The sequence below is a fragment of the Zootoca vivipara genome, chromosome 2 (assembly GCF_965207765.1).
Source record: "Zootoca vivipara chromosome 2, rZooViv2.hap1.1, whole genome shotgun sequence".
Taxonomy (NCBI): Eukaryota; Metazoa; Chordata; class Lepidosauria; order Squamata; family Lacertidae; genus Zootoca; species Zootoca vivipara.
This window is the reverse complement of record NC_142584.1, coordinates 80,769,502-80,790,402: the sequence shown is the minus strand read 5'-3', so window position 1 is coordinate 80,790,402 and position 20,901 is coordinate 80,769,502. Positions and strand designations below refer to the sequence as shown.

Sequence of the window (20,901 nt, the reverse complement as noted above, 5' to 3'; positions counted from 1 at the left end):
AAGAAAGTGTGCCTGTGGATGTACGCATGTATGCATACTCCTGCCGAAAGCATACTGCACACAAACACCCAACTGAAAGAGATTGCTGTCATGCAGCACTATTTACTATGACTTGTACAGAATGGTAGGAAGGCTCTACAATAATGTGAACTATTAAAGGGCCACCATACCTGTTGGAAGCTGTAGCTGCAGTCAAAGCCAAGGACCAGCTTGAGAACGGAACTACACAGAACACTATGCCACAGACATGCTATGCACTCCCAAGAACAATGAAGAATGCTTAGTTCAAATGCATGAACATCATGCACCTTACACAAAAGGCTTATACTCTGCACTCCCCTGAACACATTGGCAACCTTTCTTCCCAAAGAAAGCCAAGGCCATTGCCATCCCTGATTGGCAAATCAGAAAAAATGATGTGAATTCATATCAATGCCTGCTTTAAAAAAAACCTGTTGGAAGACTAGTAAGTGTTGGTGTGAGGCAAGCTTCTGTACCTGACACCAAAGAGATGTAAAGCCGATATACACCCCTTCATGTGCAAACTAGAGGTGTTGTTATTAAGTAACGTGGCCATGAATTGCAAATTGAACCCTGAAGCTTCAAATGCACCTTGAGCATCCTTAACCCAGTTATTTGTATTTATTCTATCTAGCAAATTCATAAACCACTTCATAAAAAAATATGTCAGTGGTTTACATAAAGTGGCATGATACTAATTAAAAACTGAAATAAAGACAATCCTGTAAAAACACCGCAAATAATAAAATTTTAATAAAAGTAAATGCCCAACCCATGGAGCACCGTGCATTCCTTCCACCCTCACATACGCTTTGTGTGTCAGGGGAGGAGTCTCTGGCTATGCATCCAATTCCTATCACTCCTGACGTCTGGGAAGGTGAGATTCAGTGCCCCAAAACATCTATAAGAAGAAGCAACATCCATACAAAGAGAAGGCAAGGCTGCTCACAGCTCCATGTTAGAAAGGAAGGAATCCATTAAGCCCATCTTACCTGCCGTGTAAATTTCAAAGAAAGTAGGTTTATTTGCTATATTTCCTGTTACTTCCAAGCCTGGCCCTTTTGCGGTCACTTTGCTGGCATCTCCCTGGGCTTTATCAACATTTACTTCAAATGGGCTCTTTGCAATGTGCTGGCCAGCAAACAGAACTGTAACCTAGAAGTGTAGTAACCGTATTCAAGTTAGATATGCACCACTGCAAGCAGGTAGCCAGTTTGCATTCACTCAATAGATCTAGAGGAGTTCTGAATTCACAAGCTGACATTTAAAAGCCATTTTAAAAAAAACAAAAAAAAACCCAAAGCTTCTGGAGAAGTGTCTGCAGGTCAAACGTTGAATGTGGTATGCCAGCTACCATATCCAGATGAATTATGCACATTTTTTACAGGAAAAACACATTTTAATAGGGCATTGAATGTCAATCAACCATATAGTTCACTTTCTCACCAAAAGAGAAGGCAGGATTTTAAAAAGGCAGCTTAGCTACTCTAAAACAAAACTGACTACCAGTGTTGCCTCCACCTCCTCTTTTACATGAACAATTGTTAGACCAGCCAATCAGTACTTTAAGCTGGGGGGGGGGAGTGTTGTCACTCTCAACTACAGCTACAAAACTAGACAAACTTGTTTTGAGATAGAATTACAACAACATTGTCCTGAGCAAAATGTACTTGGGCAGTTAAAACTCACATCTCCATCCAGAATCTTCAGATATTCTTACCTTGTGAGGTCCTGTAACCTTTGGGAGGTACTGAACAGCATAAGTCTTGTTCTTATCGTTGTCAGGAGTCACCATGGCCTAAGAAAGAGGAAGGCAATAGGCAACTCTGTCATGCTTAAGTCTCTTGATCTTTTTCACTGGTTTTTTGTATTGGCTGCTGTGGTGGTTTTATGATTTTAATTCTACACATCGTGCCTATTTTTATAGTGACATTTTTGTAGCCTGCACTGGAGAGCATTTTGTAAAAGGCAGGCTAAGAGTACAAATAATCAAATACTGTATATTCCTGCGTATAAGACTACTTTTAAACCCAGGAAAACCTTCTCAAAAGTCGGGGGTCGTCTTTAACGCCGGGTCGTCTTATACGCCAGAATATACAGTAAATAAAATGCCAGGGACTAAGATTAGGACGTTCTATATGGCCTGTACCCCTTAACCGGTATGGTCCATCCTCATGATTCATGAAGCTCACTCAAACGCCAAAACACTTGAAGAGGATTCCTTTACCATAGTGGGTGGCGCTGTGGGTTAAACCACAGAGTCTAGGGCTTGCTGATCAGAAGGTCTGTGGTTCAAATCCCCACGATGGGGTGAGCTCCAGTTGCTCGGTCCCAGCTCCTGCCAATTTAGCACTTCGAAAGCACATCAAAGTGCAAGTAGATAAATAGGTACCGCTCCGGCAGGAAGGTAAACGGCATTTCCCTGCGCTGCTCTGGTTCGCCAGAAGCGGCTTTGTCATGCTGGCCACATGACCCAGAAACTGTAAGCCGGCTCCCTCGGCCAATAACACGAGATGAGCCCCACAACCCGAGTTGGTCACGACTGGACCCAGTGGTCAGGGGTCCCTTTACCTTTAAGTGTTCAACCCATTTCCCTTCCCTGGCCCAAGACCTCTCAATATGCATACCTCTTCTCTGTTTCCTTCTGGATCTTCTACAAAAACCAATACCTCGCCTTGGCCAGCACTGATGGTGTCTACACTGAATTTGGCAGGCTGTTTCACCATATTTCCATGTGGTTCAATTCCTGCAGGAATAAAAGGCTGTGCTTAGCTGGCTGTAAAGACAACATGCAGAAAGTGTATACTTACTAAACTGTGATGCAAGTAAATTATTTCCTAGAATTATCAGCACCAATTTGTAGCTATCCTCGCTCTTAATGTTGCATCAGGACATGATGGTGAAGAAAGAAGCACTGCCACAAAATATGGGAGGTTCAATTTGCAGCTAATGTGGTTAATTGCTATTGACAGACAAATCCGTGGTGATGGGGCTGGTCTTAGCGACAGTCACATTAAACTGCATTTTTAAAATAAATGTAAATACATACTTTCTCAATGCACAGATTTCCAAATGCATTTTATCCTAATGCACAGGTTCTGAGTAGTGAATAGTATTTCAAAATTTGGAGGTGTGCAGAATCCGAAAGATAATTACTTTCTGAACTGTGTATTCATCTGTGATCTGTGAATTAGGAGTTTGCTTTAAAATTCTTAGTGTTGCTTAAAAAAGAAAAAGAAATCTAGTGTTGACGACATAGATACCCTAGATTTTGGTAGTTTTCTGAATATACATGTGCATTAGTTTTTCATGGTCTTCACAGGATCCCTGCTTGTTTACCTTCAGTAGAACTTCTGTTCCTCTCCAGGTTCTCATCCCATCCCCTCTCATTCCAACCCCACTCACCAGCCTGTCTCCATCCACCTCCAGTTCCCTTGTCACTCACCCACCCAAACCATGCCCCTCTTACAGCTTGGCCAAATGACAGCCCAAGTCAGCTATGGAGGAATAGGTCAGGGAAGCTCCTCAGCAGACACGCCTCTTACTGAGGCCACCTAAGCTGCTGAGGTTCACAGCGAGAACAGCAGGATGCTTGCTGAGGAACCCTGGATGTTCCTCTATAGCTTGCCTAGACCAGCCACCACTGACAACACTCACCTGGGCCAACCATTCACCCACCTGACTAGGATGCCTTCCTGCCTATCAGCAGTCATGCAAACTGCAGTGTGACATTCTTACAATCTTATTATACACTAAGATATATTGTATTTTGCTGTATTATTTGAATACAAACTGATGCAATTTGTGCAAAATAAAAGCAGCAATCAAAATACATTTAAAAACCATACAGCACCTAGCATAGTGCATTACACTTGCTACAACAGGAAGAAATACCATTAAGTGGACTGGACCCTCTGCAACATTCCAGGTGGTCCACGATGGAAAAATGTTTGGGAACCACTGCCTTAGTTAAAGCAATTGGTCCCCGCCCACTGACAGTGATGAAGTTTAGGTTTACATCTTAGAACAAGACAATAGCCTTGCTAAACTGGTTCTCAAAGTGGGAGTTCATGTGAAAGTAGGAGTGGCTTTTGGACTATTTCCACATTTTTCTGAATCTCAGCACTGCACTAAATGAACACAATGCAACTTGGAAGTTTGTCTACAAACATGATTTAAATAGAGCAAGAACCAACTGGTTTTTTAAAAGCACAATAGTTTTGAATGTATGTAACAAGATATAAGTAACAATACACCCAAATTATAAGAAAAGCATTTTAGACCTCACCTCTGCCATACGCCCTTGCCTTCTTTGGATTAAGTTTAGGCTTCAAAGGAGCACCAGGTTTCAGCTTTGCTTTGGGAAACTGTGACAAGTACGTCATTACAGAGTGTTCATCCACATCAGGGTGTATGATTTCTTCAGGAGCGATGACCTGGTAAATAAGGATATATTTTCATTAGGATTGCAACATGTGAATCAGAGTTCCCCTCGTACATTCCTACACATCCAAATCACTGTCCGTCCAATAATTCCCTAAGTTTGGAAATATAGTTAACCAGAAGCATTCCTAAGAGCAAGAAGCCTTTTGAAAGATTACACCATACAATTGCAACACATAGAATAAGTGTATTTTATTTGCACACATAGCTTAGTAGCTCGGTCATTTGCAGTTGAGTTACTACTGCCAGTCAAAAGGTTATGATGCCACCTTCCTCCCAACAGCCAATCACTTGAGGAAGTTGCACTGAGTGTTTTACTGGTCCCCTTAAACACTGCCTAGGTTCTATGTATAAACTGTTTTAGACCTGTCAAATAAACACTTCAGTAGCACCAATTCGAAAGTACATAACAGCAGTCAAGGACCTTAATTATACAGAGACGGAGGGCAGCTAGGTAGATTTATTGAATATTATTGGCACTGACACAGTAAGTTGTAAGTGCTTTCTTTAACTGGAGCAAATAATGGGCATAATATGAGTTATTTCAATAAAGGCAAAGGAAAGTGTTTCTAGCAGGGGTAGGATCCAGCCCAACCTTTATAGGAAGAGGGGGAAGGGGGGCTTCTATCCTTGTAAAAATGAGAGGGGAAACTCAAGTTTTTCAATACTGTAAGCCTGCAATTTACGCACATTTAATTTGTATGCATTCAGCTTTACAGGCTTGGCAAATAAAAATAAAAAGGGTGCGTGAGCATCCAGGTAGCGATTTTGGCAATTCCACCTACCATTGAACCCACTGTCTATTGACTATACCCAATTTTGGATTTAGGCATGATTCCCAGAATGTAGCCCATGCATAAGTTACCATACACTAAAGAGGCAGCTTTCAAGGAAGCAGTCTCAAACGCATTCTGTGCGGTGACATTTCATATACCACAGCAGGTATTTTTAAACACAGCTGATTGTGTGGAACCGGGACTATCAGATGCTACAAGTAAAATTATTTCTGTTCATATCCTGCCACCTGATTATGCTGAAGCTCAAATGCCATTCTCTTCTCCATACCTGAGGGACACCCAGCCAGTCATCTGCTTGCTGCATGGCTTCACGGGCATTATCAACAGGCTTCTTAGGGTCCCAGGTTTCCCAGTCTGGGCAGAGACCTAGCAAAGCAAGAATTAGAAAGTTTAAAATGCTATGAACACCCAGAAGCATTTACACTTAGCATACCTCTATGCTTATCTTAGCTAGTAACTGCTAAGGTCTACCCACAGAAGTGCACTTGCATTGCACAGAGTAGGAAGCAGAGATCATAGCCTGGCACCCAAGGTTTTCAGACAGCAAAGTCAGGATGTACGAGATAAATCCTGTTTGTATTGTTTGGCCTCCACTCTTATTTGTGGGGAAAGATTCAATGAGATCTAACAGATTGGAACTGCCTACTATCCACTGAGCTACACTGACTGCTGAACCACTGACTGGCTTTTCCAGCACTCCATGCTGCCAGTCTTGTCAACTTCTATGATTCCATAGCTGCCAAGTTATCCCTTTTTTACAGGGATTTTCCCTTATGCTGAATAGGCTTCCTCGCGAGAAAAGCGAAAACTTGGCAGCTATGTGATTCTGACAAACTGCTCTCTAATTTACAATATGCACATTCAGCCCAATATACCATCAGCACAAGATCCCTGGTATGAAAGAAGTCCTCCTAGAAGTTGCTGAAACCAAAACTACAAATTGGGGTGGAAAAATAACTAAGGATTATCCTGAAATTCTGGATGCAACATTTATCAAGTTGTTCTGCAGTGTTGAATTTTCAGGAATTTTTTTTTTGCCAACAGCAGGAGCACCCTTCTGCCACACTTTCACCAACCCCAGACAGCCTGCCAGCGGCCAGGGGTGACAGCAGGTTTAATCCACCAACATCCTTCTTAGCTCAGAAACAGGTGTCAACATCTATAGGGCTACTGGCTACTCCTGGACCACAAGAAGGTTAACTTAGCCAACTCTCATTCACTTGAGAGTTGGGTGCAACAAAGGTAACAGCTCCTAAACATGACAAAACAGCTCTACTGTTGCATTTACATCCAGAATATTTTGGGGTTTTTTAAAAAAAAAACCTGTAGAAAAGCTTTTAGAATCCATGCAATATTTCATGAAGCTAAAAACATGCTGCTCAACAACTATGATTGGACATTTTGGAATCCATAAAATATGTACCAAGTTTTTTTTTAAGATGCATTGCCTAAAAGCTGTGAAACCTTCATGAAGGGTTGCTGACCTTTATACAGACATTTAGAGCTTGTTTTCATAGGTGTGACTTCTAAGTCAAGCACAGGACCTCTCAAAGCAAGGGAATCTTATTTACATTAAGGTAAAGATAAATCAACTGCTACTGACATAGGGCGAGAAAACAGAAAGGTCGCAGGAGGCTTACCTGGAGCACAGCTATCAACGAGGGCACCTAATGCTTTGCCATCTTGCCAGTTTTGATTGAAGTTTGTTATTGGCAAATAAGGGATTTTGTTCTGAATCCATCCCAACAGTCTCTGTTTGGGAGTCTGTTTCTTGGCATCGTCATCTCCTTCATCTTCCCACACTGGCATCGAGATTGAGTAATGGAGGATAAGAGTCCATACTAACCCTAGGATTAGTTTCAAGTTCCCATCAACAATAGCTTTACTATCTGAAAAGAAGAAGAAACACAGAATTACTACTAAAACCACCATTAGGCATCAAGTCAAGCTGAAAGGCAACAAATCCACAAAGGTATTTGCTTGGAGCCACCAAACTAACCACACAGGAGTCAGGTGGATAAGATGATTGGCAGACGCATTAGTTCTTCCCATCTACCTAAGTCTCTGTTGAGATCTTTTTACACATACTTTACTATATGCTTGATTAATGGTTGGAGTAGCTTCCTCCAAGTTTCTACTCAAGCCATCAGTTCAGCTGCCTACTGTCAACAGACAGATCATAATAAGGTGAACTTGGGAACTAGGACAACCAGCCTATTGTCCTCAATCTAAGACCTTGCCCTACAGGAGAGCATAAAACAGTTTATATAGGTTCATTATGTACCTCCATAGTAAGTGGCAGTAAGCCAATCATACTAACTGGTAGATATCCCAAAAGGGTGGTAATTTTTTGCTCTGGTTTCTCAAGAGTTAATCAACCATGCTTTTAGGTTAATGTTTTACTCAGCTTCTTGCATAATTGCAAAATTAAGCAGATTGGCAGCAAAAGACTTTGGGTTTAAAAATGGGGGTGGAAACCATGAGCTATTATTTCTACAACACAAACCTTTCTTGTAGAAAGGTACATTACATGGTGAATAAGATATACAAAGACAAGATTGAACCAATCTGCATCAGTCATTTAGAATTTAGAGAACAAAAGGAGCATTTACACAGCTAGATTTCCATCCCATTGCATATTTGGCTATAGCTTATTCACATCAATATGAAAATGTTATTTTTAGTCCAAGTATTTCCCCTCCTTATCACTCAACTATTAGTAGCAGACTTTCTACCAAGCTAGAAATTCCTTAGTACCCTAGTCAACATTTACCCAGGACACACCAGTATGTTGATGAAACTAGAAAGCCAAACAGATGAATGTGCTTCTAAAATGGCATCATGCCGACAAAATTGGACTTGGAAAACAAGCTTCCCTACTACCTAGCTCAGATGTATAATAAGCAAAAGTTCATTTCTACATTGACTCTTACAACAGCTATTTGCAACTGGGTACCAAAGAGATCTAGAAATTAAGAACTTAAAATGAGTCCGTGCATAAGTGATACTGTGGCTAGAAAACTTATAAAGCAGTTTGCAGTGCACCACCACTCTGGCCAGTGGTAAAACCAAAATCACACCAGGGAAATTTAAAGAATCGTAGTTATGAAAACAAGTCCTTCCTGGGAACTCTTATCCAAGTATTTTCAGGACTCACATCAAGCCCTGTTGGCCAGGTCTGTTTGAACTAGACCTGGACTCACAGACTATGCCAATACACTGTTTCATGATGAGAAACTGCTCACCTACACAACTCTCTCCATTGCAAAGCTCTATTGTAATGTTTCTGGCCCCAAGCACAAATACATTTCATGAGCAATTAACAGTGGAATTTCTATCTAGCCACTGTCATTTGTTAATTGCATCTTAAAACTGCTTAAGCAATGCAGCTTCAGTCTGGAGGTTATTAAGGTACATGGCCTGAGGAACAGTGTTTAGCTAAATTGCAACATTTAAGCTGCAGACTCACAAAAGCCAGGTTTGGAGGGTAGATCAACTGCTGAAGACAAGTTAGCTTTGTGGCTGCATACTGGCCTTTTAACATGTGAAGTCTGAGATTTGTCGGATTCCAGAGGGTCATTGCTCAATTCATTATACAGCTACAATACGCACACAAGATTTAAAGGGGTCTGCAATCGCCTCTTCTCACAGCTACAAGGGCTTGCAAGAAAACAGTAAAGGTAAAGGTAAAGGGACTCCTGACCATTAGGTCCAGTCGTGACCGACTCTGGGGTTGCGCGCTCATCTCGCATTACTGGCCGAGGGAGCCGGCGTATAGCTTCCAGGTCATGTGGCCAGCATGACAAAGCCGCTTCTGGCAAACCAGAGCAGCACATGGAAACGCCGTTTACCTTCCCGCTATAGCGGTTCCTATTTATCTACTTGCATTTTGACGTGCTTTCGAAGTAATTCCACCAGTGAACCAAAAGTTGCACAAGTGTAAGAACTCATTTCACAACAAGAAGGGCTGATTGGACATTTCCTCCTTATGTGGAAAACATTTCCACTCAAGAACTAGTAATGTGTTTGGGTAGCAGGAACCAAATTTTTACCTGCACATTTCCTAACTGAATCATTGTATTTTAGATAGTATACAGTCATATTAGGGCAGGCCCTACATTAGCTGCAGAGGGATAGCGCTATAATGTAATGAATTGAGTTGCTTAGAGCTGTTAGCCACAAGATTTACAAGCATCACTGAAGAAAAAAGGTTCAGGCAGAAGCAGGCTTCCATAGTGATACAGGCACCACAGGTCAAAAGTGCTCCAAATTTAAGTCTGCTACTTTGTCTATAGAAACACAATGGGGAGGCCTCCATATGATCTTGCGTGGTGACTACTAGAGCATGGGCTGCTAACTTGTAGCCCTGCAGATGTTACTGAACTACCATCAGCCCCAGTAAGCAAAGCCAATGGTCACAGATGATGGGAGTTATGGTCCAACAACATCCAGAGCTGTGTTAGAACCTCTTATAAAGTTCATTACCAAATAGCACCTTCAACCTGGGTTACGGTCACAACAACAAGACTGTCTAGTTGCCTTTTGGAAGTGGTGATTTAATCATCATCATCATCATCATTACAGTGGTACCTCGGTTTAAGTACACAATTGGTTCTGGAAGTCTGTACTTAACCTGAAGCGAACTTTCCCATTGAAAGTAATGGAAAGTGGATTAATCCGTTCCAGACAGGTCCACGGAGTACTCAACCTGAAGCGTACTTAACCCAAAGTATGAGTGTAATTGGTTCCGGAAGTCCGTACTTAACCTGAAGCGAACTTTCCCATTGAAAGTAATGGAAAGTGGATTAATCCGTTCCAGACAGGTCCGCGGAGTACTTAAACTGAAAGTACTCAAACCGAGACGTACTTAAACCGAGGTATGACTGTATTCATTTCATTTCTATATCACTTTATGCAATTTACAGCACATTAAAACAGCAAGTAAAACAATCCAAAATAAAATAGTGACAAGACATCTCCGCCGATCAGCCGACTGTCTATGCTAGAGAAGACAAATTTAGCATAATTATTTTCTGTTTTTCCAACAGTGAATTGTTTTAAGTGTTTTTGCTGGTGGCCTTTTCACTTTCAGATGCCAGTTCTTCAGAAATGCTGTAATTTGTTCCAAATACATCTTTGGTTGTTACCCAAGCATTTTAAAACCTGGGACATGTTCAAAACAGTAGTAACATTCTGCCCCTTCTCCTACTTACAGCCCATTGTGAACCTCACATGACTGATCAATACTGAAACTGAGCAATCTCGCAAGTATGTACTTGCAGCCCTGGGAATTAGTCAGATCCTGGAGACAAGTGTTAAATATTTACTAAAAAGAAGAATAGTTATTCATGTTTATTACTGGCATTTACTAGCTGGGTTAGTTAGCTTTCAGATCTGTGCTACAATCCAAAGAATTCTTTTCAACACAGTCCAGAGTGACACCCAATAGGACCTTTTGCCTCGCTTAGAAACAGTTCTCATTTTGCCAGCAACCCACTATTCTGCAGGACCACCGTTCAAAACAAAGTATACGGCTCAGTTTATTCACACAAGTGCCTGGACTGGGGAACACCAACTGAAACCTCGTTGCATAAGAGCCAAGTGAATTTGTTAATTTTTAAAAACTTTGTCCTGCTGCAGTACTACAAGGAATTTACTCTTAGACAATTAGCGGAAACATGATAAGCTACTGTGGTCAGTTTCCTTGGTAACTGGAATACACAGAAGAACTATGCTTTTTACTGGCACAAGCAAGAGATTAGAACATGGGCAAAGGAAGGACAGTATTGTTATAAGCTAGATTTGGCAGCTTGAGAAAACCAGGTTAATTGTCACTTGAAATAGGATAGCTCAGTCGGTAGAGCATGAGACTCTTAGTCTCAAAGATCATGGGTTCAAGCCCCCCCATTGGACAAAAGATTCCCGCATTGCAGGGGGTTGGACTAGATGACCCCCATCCCTTCCAACTCTACAGTTTTATGATATTATGACTCTGGAAGTAACCAAACTGGGACATACCTATGGTGAACAAGCTCCTATGTAGTACTACTGGCCAGGAATGCAAGGTGGCCAGTTCTTAACATATTCACTGGCATAGCAACCATTTGGAATTGTGGAAGTAAGAAGTTCAGCAAACAGCACAAACTCCAAACTTTGACACCACTTTGCAACAGGGCATCTCGACTGTGCCACCTGTGCACCTAGTTTAGAACAGCAAGGGCAGCCCATTCCGCTAGATTTTCCTAACCCAATCCCAAAATAGGTTTTACTTGGGCTTGCTTTCAAAGCCTGGAGCAAAGCAAGTTGAAGGCAGGAAAGAGACTATTTCTTGAAAGGGTATCCACTTTTTGCAATGTTTTCAGTAAGAATGATGTCACCGAGATTGTCTTCTTCTGGCCTAGCCTTGATTTGAGATTACACCTAAGACTCCTACGGAAGGGAGACAGATGTATTATACTTCTTTTGGCAAGCCTTCAGAATTTGTACTTAAAACTTAAGGTAATAGGTCAGAGTGATTCCTATTATTCTACAAGGCAATACAACTAAAATATCCCCAGTCATTATGTTTCTTTTTAAGGGATTTACAGTATCTGGGTACCAGCCGCTATAACTTAAAAGGCAGGATTTCTTCTGTAGCCAAATGCACCCCTTCACCTTGGGTGACCTCTTACATTGGGTTCCAGACATTGAAAAACGGTGTGCCTTATAGGCGGACACCCACATATGTGCTTGCTGCCTTCTAGACTGCACCTTTTCCAACCAGGGTTCCACAGAATGCTTGGGTCTGCCAACATTTTACAACTCATTACCTGTTTTGACTTTGTAGGGTGGATGTCGGGGGCAGGGAGAAAGGGCCACGGTACTTTAAAAAAAGGTGTGTTTCCTCTAACCTAAAAGGGCTGAAATCCACTGGTATAGCACAGCTATTTTTCCATGAAAAAGCGTAAGCCAATTTTGTAGGTTTGATGCAGATCATGCAGATGTTGTTGTTGTTGTTTAGTCGTTTAGTCGTGTCCGACTCTTCGTGACCCCATGGACCATAGCACGCCAGGCACTCCTGTCTTGCACTGCCTCCCGCAGATTGGTCAAACTCATGTTCGTAGCTTCGAGAACACTGTCCAACCATCTTGTCCTCTGACGTCCCCTTCTCCTAGTGCCCTCAATCTTTCCCAACATCAGGGTCTTTTCCAAGGATTCTTCTCTTCTCATGAGGTGGCCAAAGTATTGGAGCCTCAGCTTCACGATCTGTCCTTCCAGGGAGCACTCAGGGCTGATTTCCTTAAGAATGGATAGGTTTGATCTTCTTGCAGTCCATGGGACTCTCAAGAGATAACAGCAGCTAATAGTACATAACTTGGTAACTTCTTTGGGGGGGGGGGGGCCTTCCGCTGGAACAGAGGGCAGAGCTTAATGACACATCTGCAATTTAAAATGACAAATGTGACCACTGAGATTATTGTAAGCCCGAAGCATGTTATTTTGGGGACTGTTAGTTTATAGCCTTAAAAAAAAACCTACTAGAACTGAGCCAAGATTACTATATGCCTTAAAGGGGCAGCAAAGGTTCTGCTACCAAGCTGCAATGCAGTCGTAAAAACCGCATTTAAAATTTGTAAATCGAAGAAACCGCATTTAAAACCGCCAATGGTTTCCATTCAGATGTAGAAAAATTCCTAAGTGTGCGGCCATTTGTCCTGTTCGTAAGTCAAAAACTTCGGATGTCGAGTCATTTGTAAGTCGAGGGACCACTGTAGCCCTGAGGAAAGTCGCAGCAACCCAATATGCCTGCATCTGCAAGTTGTATTCCTTGGAAGCAGATCACCACCGTGACAATAATAGTAATAATAATAATAATAATAATAATAATAATAATAATAATAATAATAATTTATTATTTATACCCCGCCCATCTGGCCAGGTTTCCCCAGCCACTCTGGGCGGCTTCCAACAAAATATTAAAATACAGAAATCCGTCAAACATTAAAAGCTTCCCTAAACAGGGCTGCCTTAAGATGCCTTCTAAAGGTCTGGTAATTGTTGTTCTCTTTGACCTCTGGTGGGAGGGTATTCCACAGGGTGGGTGCCACTACCGAGAATGCCCTCTGCCTGGTTCCCTCTAACTTGGCCTCTCGTAGCGAGGGAACCGCCAGAAGGCCCTCGGCGCTGGATCTCAGTGTCCGGGCAGAATGATGGGGGTGGAGACGCTCCTTCAGGTATACCGGACCGAGGCCGTTTAGGGCTTTAAAGCAAACAGAGGGTGCCAAATAGCTTTCTAGTTGTAGCAGAGACTTTGGCTTCAAAGGCTTACCTTAAGATAGGTCGTTTAGGCAACACCAGCCATAGTTGAGTTTGGAGGAAATGGCATGTTGCAACTCATCAAACAATGGAAGCATACAAACATGTCTCACTACAAATTGTTCCCATTGTGGTAGGCTATGGCTTGTCATAATGTCTGAAACAGGTAATTCCTCCTGACCTTAAGACTCAAGCCTGTGGGTCCAAACCATAGCAAGAGGACAGTACAAAGAAAATACAGAACATACTAGAAAAGGTGTGGGGGAGGGGGGATATGTGGTTATCCGTATGCTGACTACATCTCCCAGCATCCCTGGTTGCAGCTGATGTGAGTTGGTCCAGCAAGTGGAGGGCCACAAGATCCCAATCCCGCCATCATCAGTTGCCTTACAATGGCTGCAAATGCATCCTTACCGTAGGTGTCTTGTAAACTAGGGAAGATGAAGCTGTTGCACTTAATGTTTCAAATCAAGAGTCTGTTGCAGACAATCACTTGTGGTTCTTTGGGTAAAGGGCCACAATGACCCATTGTCAACCCTCCGGGGGCCACATATCAAAATGGGTGTTAGTATGAGTGTGGTGCGAACTGCAGTTCTCAAAGCTGCCTTGCAATGGCCCCATCAGCCATTGTGTATCATTTCAAACGATTGATCATTAAATTCAGTATAAGTTAAATTATAATATAATTTTGAATGGGCAACACATCTTGGGAGTACACAGAACCACCTTTTGGGAGTGCCAAATACTGCCCGTGGGTTGGGGGGGCCATGTTTAAGGGAAGCATTTTTATACCCACAACCACCACAAGGACCAACACTGTCTATTCCCTGCACCTCCCGCTTCTCAGAAGGTATTTAGTTTTTGAGTGTTAGAAGTTTCAAGTTTCTTAGTACAGAGCCACAAGTCATTTGTCTTTGGCAGCTGTAGTACAGTGGAACCTCGGGTTGCGGACGTAATCCATGACGGAGGCACGTCCACAACCCACAGCGTTCGCATCCTGAATCGCCGTGTCTGCGCAGGTGCGATTCGGCACTTCTGCACATGCGCGAGTGGCGAAACCCGTAAGTAACCCGTTCCGGTACTTCCGGGTTTCCCACGGTCCGCAACCCAAAAACATGTAACCTGAAGAGGTCATAACATGAGGTATGACTGTATTTAACATGGAAATACTGTCTCCATGTTAAGCAAGTGTCAACTCTTATGGTTGCAAGGATGATTTAGTCCTGCAGGTACTGTGTGCAACATTCAGGAATGGCATTCATGCCCTGCCCTGTTTACTCTTGTAGTACACTGTCCCTTAAAACAGAACTGCTAACTTTCCCATCACCGGCCTCCAAATAAAGCACACAACTATCCGAAGTGGGAGGTTTTCATGTTTGTGATTTACCCTGAAAGTAGTGTGAACTGGACATCATGCAACCAGAGCCACATTAACAAAGTTCTTCTCCCAAGAGGATTGTGCTTTTAAAGAATGCTGTAGGCATTTTAAATAAAAATGTAAGGGGTGTTAGGGAAGGGATGGTAACTCTGGTGGGGGGGCACATTGTACCCCTTCTGGGGTAGTTTGTCCACCTTTAGTCCCCACCCTGCATTCAGCTTTCACCTGTGGCTCCTAGAAGCTGTCAGCATGTGACAGTAGCCACACCCCGGGAATGGCTCCCATTGGCCAGCTAAATCAGGTGAGGGTAACCAATGGGTCTCAAACCCTTGGTAAGTTAGCGACTTCCCCCTACATGTAAACACAGGTTCTGGTGGATTAAGCAGACGAGACCAATAGTGACTCCAACAGTCTGGAAGGCAGTAACTGCACATACTGTAGAAAGAAACAAGGAGCAGATGGAGCTCATCAACGTAGCCCATCTAGAAGAAGGAAAACTCTGGTCCTAAAACTCCACTGCTTTATAAGATCAACTTCAGGAGAAAAAATGGCTCAAGAGTAAACCCTACACATATCCAGAGTAGAGTCCTTAAGACTGTTGGATGGTGCCTTGTATCCCTCCTTCTGACAACTTCTACAGCCAAGCTGGTGCCAAAAGAAGTATTGGACCACAGCAGTGAGGCGGGGGGGGGGGCAGTCTTGTACCCTGGGCAGCCCAGGACCTCCACACACTGTTGCTAATGCAGCTGTTTGAGCTCTTGAGACAGATGCCAACAAGTGGGCTGCATGTGTATGGCAGTGAATACTGGGCTGCTTTATTATGCTGCTTAGAAACCATCTGTGGCACATTTGCTAAGTGATCACTACTTAAGTGCAAGCTCAGGTTTGTTTTTCACCAGTTCTTGTTATCACATAACATTTACCACCACAGTTCTGCGTTAAGAGCCTTTTGGCTATTAAGATCTGGCACTAGTGGTATAACAGGAGTCAGCACCTGGTAATGCTTCCTTTTCCAATAATTTTTTTCTACAGCCAACCTGGAGAACTTTGGTTCCATTTATTACTAAAACATAAACTTCGGCTTTCGAAAAGCCCTTCCTGTGTCCTTAAAGCCTGCTGCAGCATGCTTTGAATAAATGACATCATTGGCAAACTTGTTATGCTGACAATAACCCCCAGGAGAACAGGCCCCCCTCTTACACTAAGCAAAGCACATTCCACATTAGTGAGGTCATCCCTTGTTCCCCATGTATGTGAAAAGCCCCCAGAAGCTGCAGATGAGATCAGTTTGCTTCATTACTGGCTTGACTGGAACACTGCCTTGCGAAGCATCCGAATATCGATGCACGTATTCCCAGGAGATTTTCTTGGCAGCCATTCTAACCTGCACATGCACAGAATCATTCCCCAACCCCCCAATACTGCCATTCATTTCGGCGCAAGCTGCCTCAAGCGTTTATAGAGATCTATCGTTCTCGCTTCTATTGCAATTGCTCTGGCAGCCCAAACTCATCTCAGAGGTTCTAGATTCATTCATCCCACAACCGACGGGTGAATGGATGCTGTGGAAGCAAGCATCCTGAAGAACAGAGCTGCGCCACTGGACCCCCAGGCGCTGACGGTCAAGGAGTAGCAGCTCCAATGGAAGCACATGACAACTGTGCTAATTGCTGCTAGGTCAAGTGGCAAATCAGGAACAGCATGGATGGGACAGTCCAAGACGGGTTGTGCAAAACAATGTCAGGAAAGTGCTTTCAGAGGTAGCACTATAGTGTGGGAAACTATTGTCTGGAAAGCCCTACGGTTACGACTGCACCCACATTCACCCACCATTCCCAGTAATCTGCCACCATCCGCATGAGTACAATAGTGTTCTGAAGTAGCCCTGCCTGCTGATTAAGGCTCCAATCCTGCATTTCATTTCAGGTATGCCAGAAAGGCGGTATTAACTTTTCCACAACATTGTTCATGGTAGCTGTCTAGACATACAACAATGCCCCCCTTCAAGTTTGCTGCTTGAGGCTGCTGTCTGGAACATTTGTTCATGGGTCTATTTTCAGGCAGGCATCCCACCAGCCTGTTCTCTGAAATACTAGAGTGCCCACTCATGAATAAAATGCACCAGTCAGTGGCAACACATCACAAGCACATGAAAACCAGTAATAATGGGAAAACACCAATTCTAGAGGTAGATCATTTAGGAAGGAGACAGGACCCCCATCACCAGGCCTCAATGGGGGCTGAAGACTCTGGTAAGTATTTTTGTTTCTCCAGCAGCTCACTGTGTATCTAGATCAACTAGCCACTGGCTTGGAATAAGGCGACCATATAAAATAACCGTTTGAAAGGCACATTACACTTATGGCTCCTGCCTAGCATGCTTCCATGTCTTCAAGCCTCACTTCAAAAACAACAGCATATAACTGCAGGGTAAGATAAGATGCTCCATCTTCCAATGCTATTAAATTTAGGTAAATATAGGTAGAAACTCCCATTATTCTGCTGTCAAAGAAATTCGGGGGTGGGGGGGAGGGGAAGAAAGTATGAAACAGATAGCATACACATTGCAGAGACTTTGCATGGCCCCATGAAAAGTATAGAAACCTAATGGAAGGGGGAAAAATTATTTTATAATGAAAAAAAATATTTTATAAAATACACTAGACTTCCCCCAAACTGGTGAGTTTGAGCTGTTGCTGGACTATAACTCCTACACCCCGGCTGAAGTGAGTTGAGGTGATCATTACCCTGGAGAGCACCAGGTTGGGGGAAGACAAATTACAACAGAACTGAAAAAATACTAGGAGGATTCTGTTGTTTAGTCATGTCCGACTCTTCATGACCCCATGGACCAGAGCACACCAGGCATGCCTGTCTTCCACTGCCTCCCGTAGTTTGGTCAGACTCGTGTTGGTGGCTTCGAGAACACTGTCCAACCATCTCGTCCTCTGTCGTCCCCTTCTCCTTGTGCCCTCAATCTTTCCCAACATCAGGGTCTTTTCCAGGGAGTCGAGTCTTCTCACGAGGTGGCCAAAGTATTGGAGTCTCAGCTTCAGGATCTGTCCTTCCAGTGAGCACTCAGGGCTGATTTCCTTCAGAATGGATAGGTTTGATCTTCTTGCAGTCCATGGGACTCTCAAGAGTCTCCTCCAGCACCATAAGAGGATTCAGTACATGATAAATTGCACAGTCATTTGCTATTTTTCCCACAAAAGGCCTCTCACAAACCAGAACTTCATTCTGCAAAAGGCAAGCCTGTCTTGCAATTTGACATTTGCAAGACAGAAGTAAAACAATCCTTCCAGAAAGGCTAGGCAGAAGAATGCAGGTTCTGTGGGCTTGGCAACCCACACAACCATCATCAACATATGCCATAGTTCAATGCATATTATTCTACTACAAGTAAACATCAACAGTATGCAAAAGCTTTCCAATTGGACAAGAATAGTGCCACCTCAGATTGAGGCTGGAAGGACTATGCACACCACACTCCTATTTCAGTGGCTAATTGCAGACAACAGACCCTCCTTTAAGCCTGCAGTTATCTTTAAGGTATGTTTGGCTTTGAGTCTGTGGCATTAAGAGTGCAAATTATGTCAGCTTCAAGCCACTGTTGCCTTCTCATTTCCTGATCGCAATACCCTCTCATTTGATAATACAGAGTCTTGTCAAAATGTATGGTTTATGCAGACAATTATTGCTATTTACAGTTTACATGCACAGATCATAACTGCATCTGAGGTTCCTGTTGCCAGGAAGGCAGAAATCAAGGAGCAATGAGCTTTTTTCAACACTTAACTAGATGTATGCATTGACATCCTTTATATGTCTCTGCAGTATTTTCTGCTACAAGTACGCTGCCCAGAACAGAAAATCAGACCCTTCTTGGCAGTCTACGTTTCCTAAAGTTGTCCTTATTACAGTGACCTATCAGAGGTCAGGGTGGTAGACCTGAAATAAGTAGGCCCAAACACTATTGACTTGCACTCTAAGTTTAAAGGGAGTTGTGCAAGACTTCCTTAGGCTTCATTATCTAAAAGCACAATGTGAGTTTATTCTTAGCTTTTCCTAAAGCCAAACCCTTTGCAATACCAACTCTCAAACTATTTGGCATTTCAGGTAACAGACTAGCTAGGTCTCAAAACCAGCCAACTAAACTTCACTCATCTTGCTCAGTTTTGATCACTGAATACTGTTCACAGGAACTATTCAGAGACCCAGCCCTCAATACTCACCTTCACCATGAAGAGTAAACTACCACCTGGTGCCCTTTGTGGGGGATCAGATAAGGCTGCTTCATAGAGGGGTGGCCAATGTGGTGACCCCTAGAAATTGCTGACAGACAACTCCCACCATCCCTGATCACTAGCCATGCTCGCAGGGGCTGATGGGAGCTGTAGACCAATGACTTCTGGCCTTATCTATCCCCATTGGTAGAGCCATGCCGACTCAAAATACTGGAGACCTCCCAGAAACAGGAAAGGGTACATTTGACCCAGGCAGGCTTGGGGTGAAGCTGGAAGTGGGCATCTTTCCCACAACTACCGGTAGGTAAAGGGAAAGGGAAAGGGACCCCTGACCATTAGGTCCAGTCGTGACCGACTCTGGGGTCATCTCACATTATTGGCCGAGGGAGCCGGCGTACAGCTTCCAGGTCATGTGGCCAGCATGACAAAGCTGCTTCTGGCAAACCAGAGCAGCACATGGAAATGCCGTTTACCTTCCCGCTGTAGCGGTTCCTATTTATCTACTTGCATTTTGATGTGCTTTCGAACTGCTAGGTTGGCAGGAGTTGGGACCAAGCAACGGGAGCTCACCCCGTCACAGGGATTCGAACCGCCGACCTTCTGATCAGCAAGCCCTAGGCTCAGTGATTTAACCCACAGCGCCACCTGGGTCCCCTTCCCACAACTACCTTAACCCAATATTTGTTCCTTATCCAAATAACCATGCTAAAAAAAAAGTCATAAGATTCCAGCCACTCATCTGCAGCAGCTTTTTTAGCAATCAGTCAGTAGTATAGGCTACATGGTTAGTGACAAAGTCTGGGGAGCTTCCAAGACCAACATCCACAGCATTAGCAAGCATGTTTACTCACACTGGGTGTGGGTCAAGATGCTTCCAGGCAGCCATCACACCAGCAGAGGTCTGCACAGATAAGTGAAGCTATTTAGATATGGTAGAGCCAAATATCTTCTGTGCAGCACACGCCAAACACTAAAGCCACAGTGTATACGGGTTTTTTAGAGCCAAAACCAACACGTTGGAAGTAATCAGAAGTGATTACTGTTTGGGGAAATCCTTGACTACAATGTACACTTTGATTCAGTTTTTCCATCTGAAACCATCCAGAGTCACCACACATAACAGGATTGGCGAGAGGAAATCCCATTCATGAAAGTATGCACAGTTCAGCCAGGCTCCATCACAGGCAAAGAGCAGCATTCAGAAAAAGGAAGTGTTCTAGTTAAAGGAAAAACATGTTAATGTTCATAGCCTGGTACACCTCTTAAAACTTTTTGATACACGCAATATTTTGGCTACTTCCTCAAACTAACCTGTTTTAAAGCATTTTGATCAAGGCAAGCAACACAAGACTCATGGCATAAGCCTAGAAGATGTTCCCATTTTTGTTAACGAAACAACCAATGTTTCACCCAAGTCACACTTATTGTGGCCACCACATTAAGCCCTGGGCCCAAAATTACAGAATAGAGCCGTAGAATTGTAGAGTTGGAAAGGACTAGTCCCTAGTCACCTAGACTAAGCAGGAATAGGGGAGAGGCCAGAGGCCATCTTGGCTGTGAGTCTTGGGAGAATTGGGGAGGTGCCACCACAATGAAGGTCCAAATACTATGGCATACAGAATGGAACACCTGATAAGGTCGTATCTGCAGGAGACCCTCTTCTATAGAGCACAGTGATTGGTGAGGTATGTAAAGGGGTGAGACAATCTTTTAGGTATCC

At 43.3% G+C, this 20,901-nt stretch overlaps 1 protein-coding gene across 4 annotated transcripts in view; it reads right to left on the bottom strand.

Annotated features, from left to right (window-relative positions):
• FLNB (filamin B) overlaps positions 1 to 20,901 on the bottom strand; it is a 90,471-nt gene that overhangs the window by 55,567 nt on the left and 14,003 nt on the right. For all 4 annotated transcript variants that reach the window (XM_035106401.3, XM_035106402.3, XM_035106404.3 and 1 more), the window contains exons 2-7: positions 6,902 to 7,150; positions 5,530 to 5,627; positions 4,310 to 4,457; positions 2,649 to 2,767; positions 1,742 to 1,819; positions 1,014 to 1,176 (exon numbers count right to left, since the gene is read on the bottom strand). In XM_035106401.3, the coding sequence (XP_034962292.2) occupies positions 1,014 to 1,176; positions 1,742 to 1,819; positions 2,649 to 2,767; positions 4,310 to 4,457; positions 5,530 to 5,627; positions 6,902 to 7,150 (855 nt within the window). The remainder of the gene's footprint in view (positions 1 to 1,013; positions 1,177 to 1,741; positions 1,820 to 2,648; positions 2,768 to 4,309; positions 4,458 to 5,529; positions 5,628 to 6,901; positions 7,151 to 20,901) is intronic.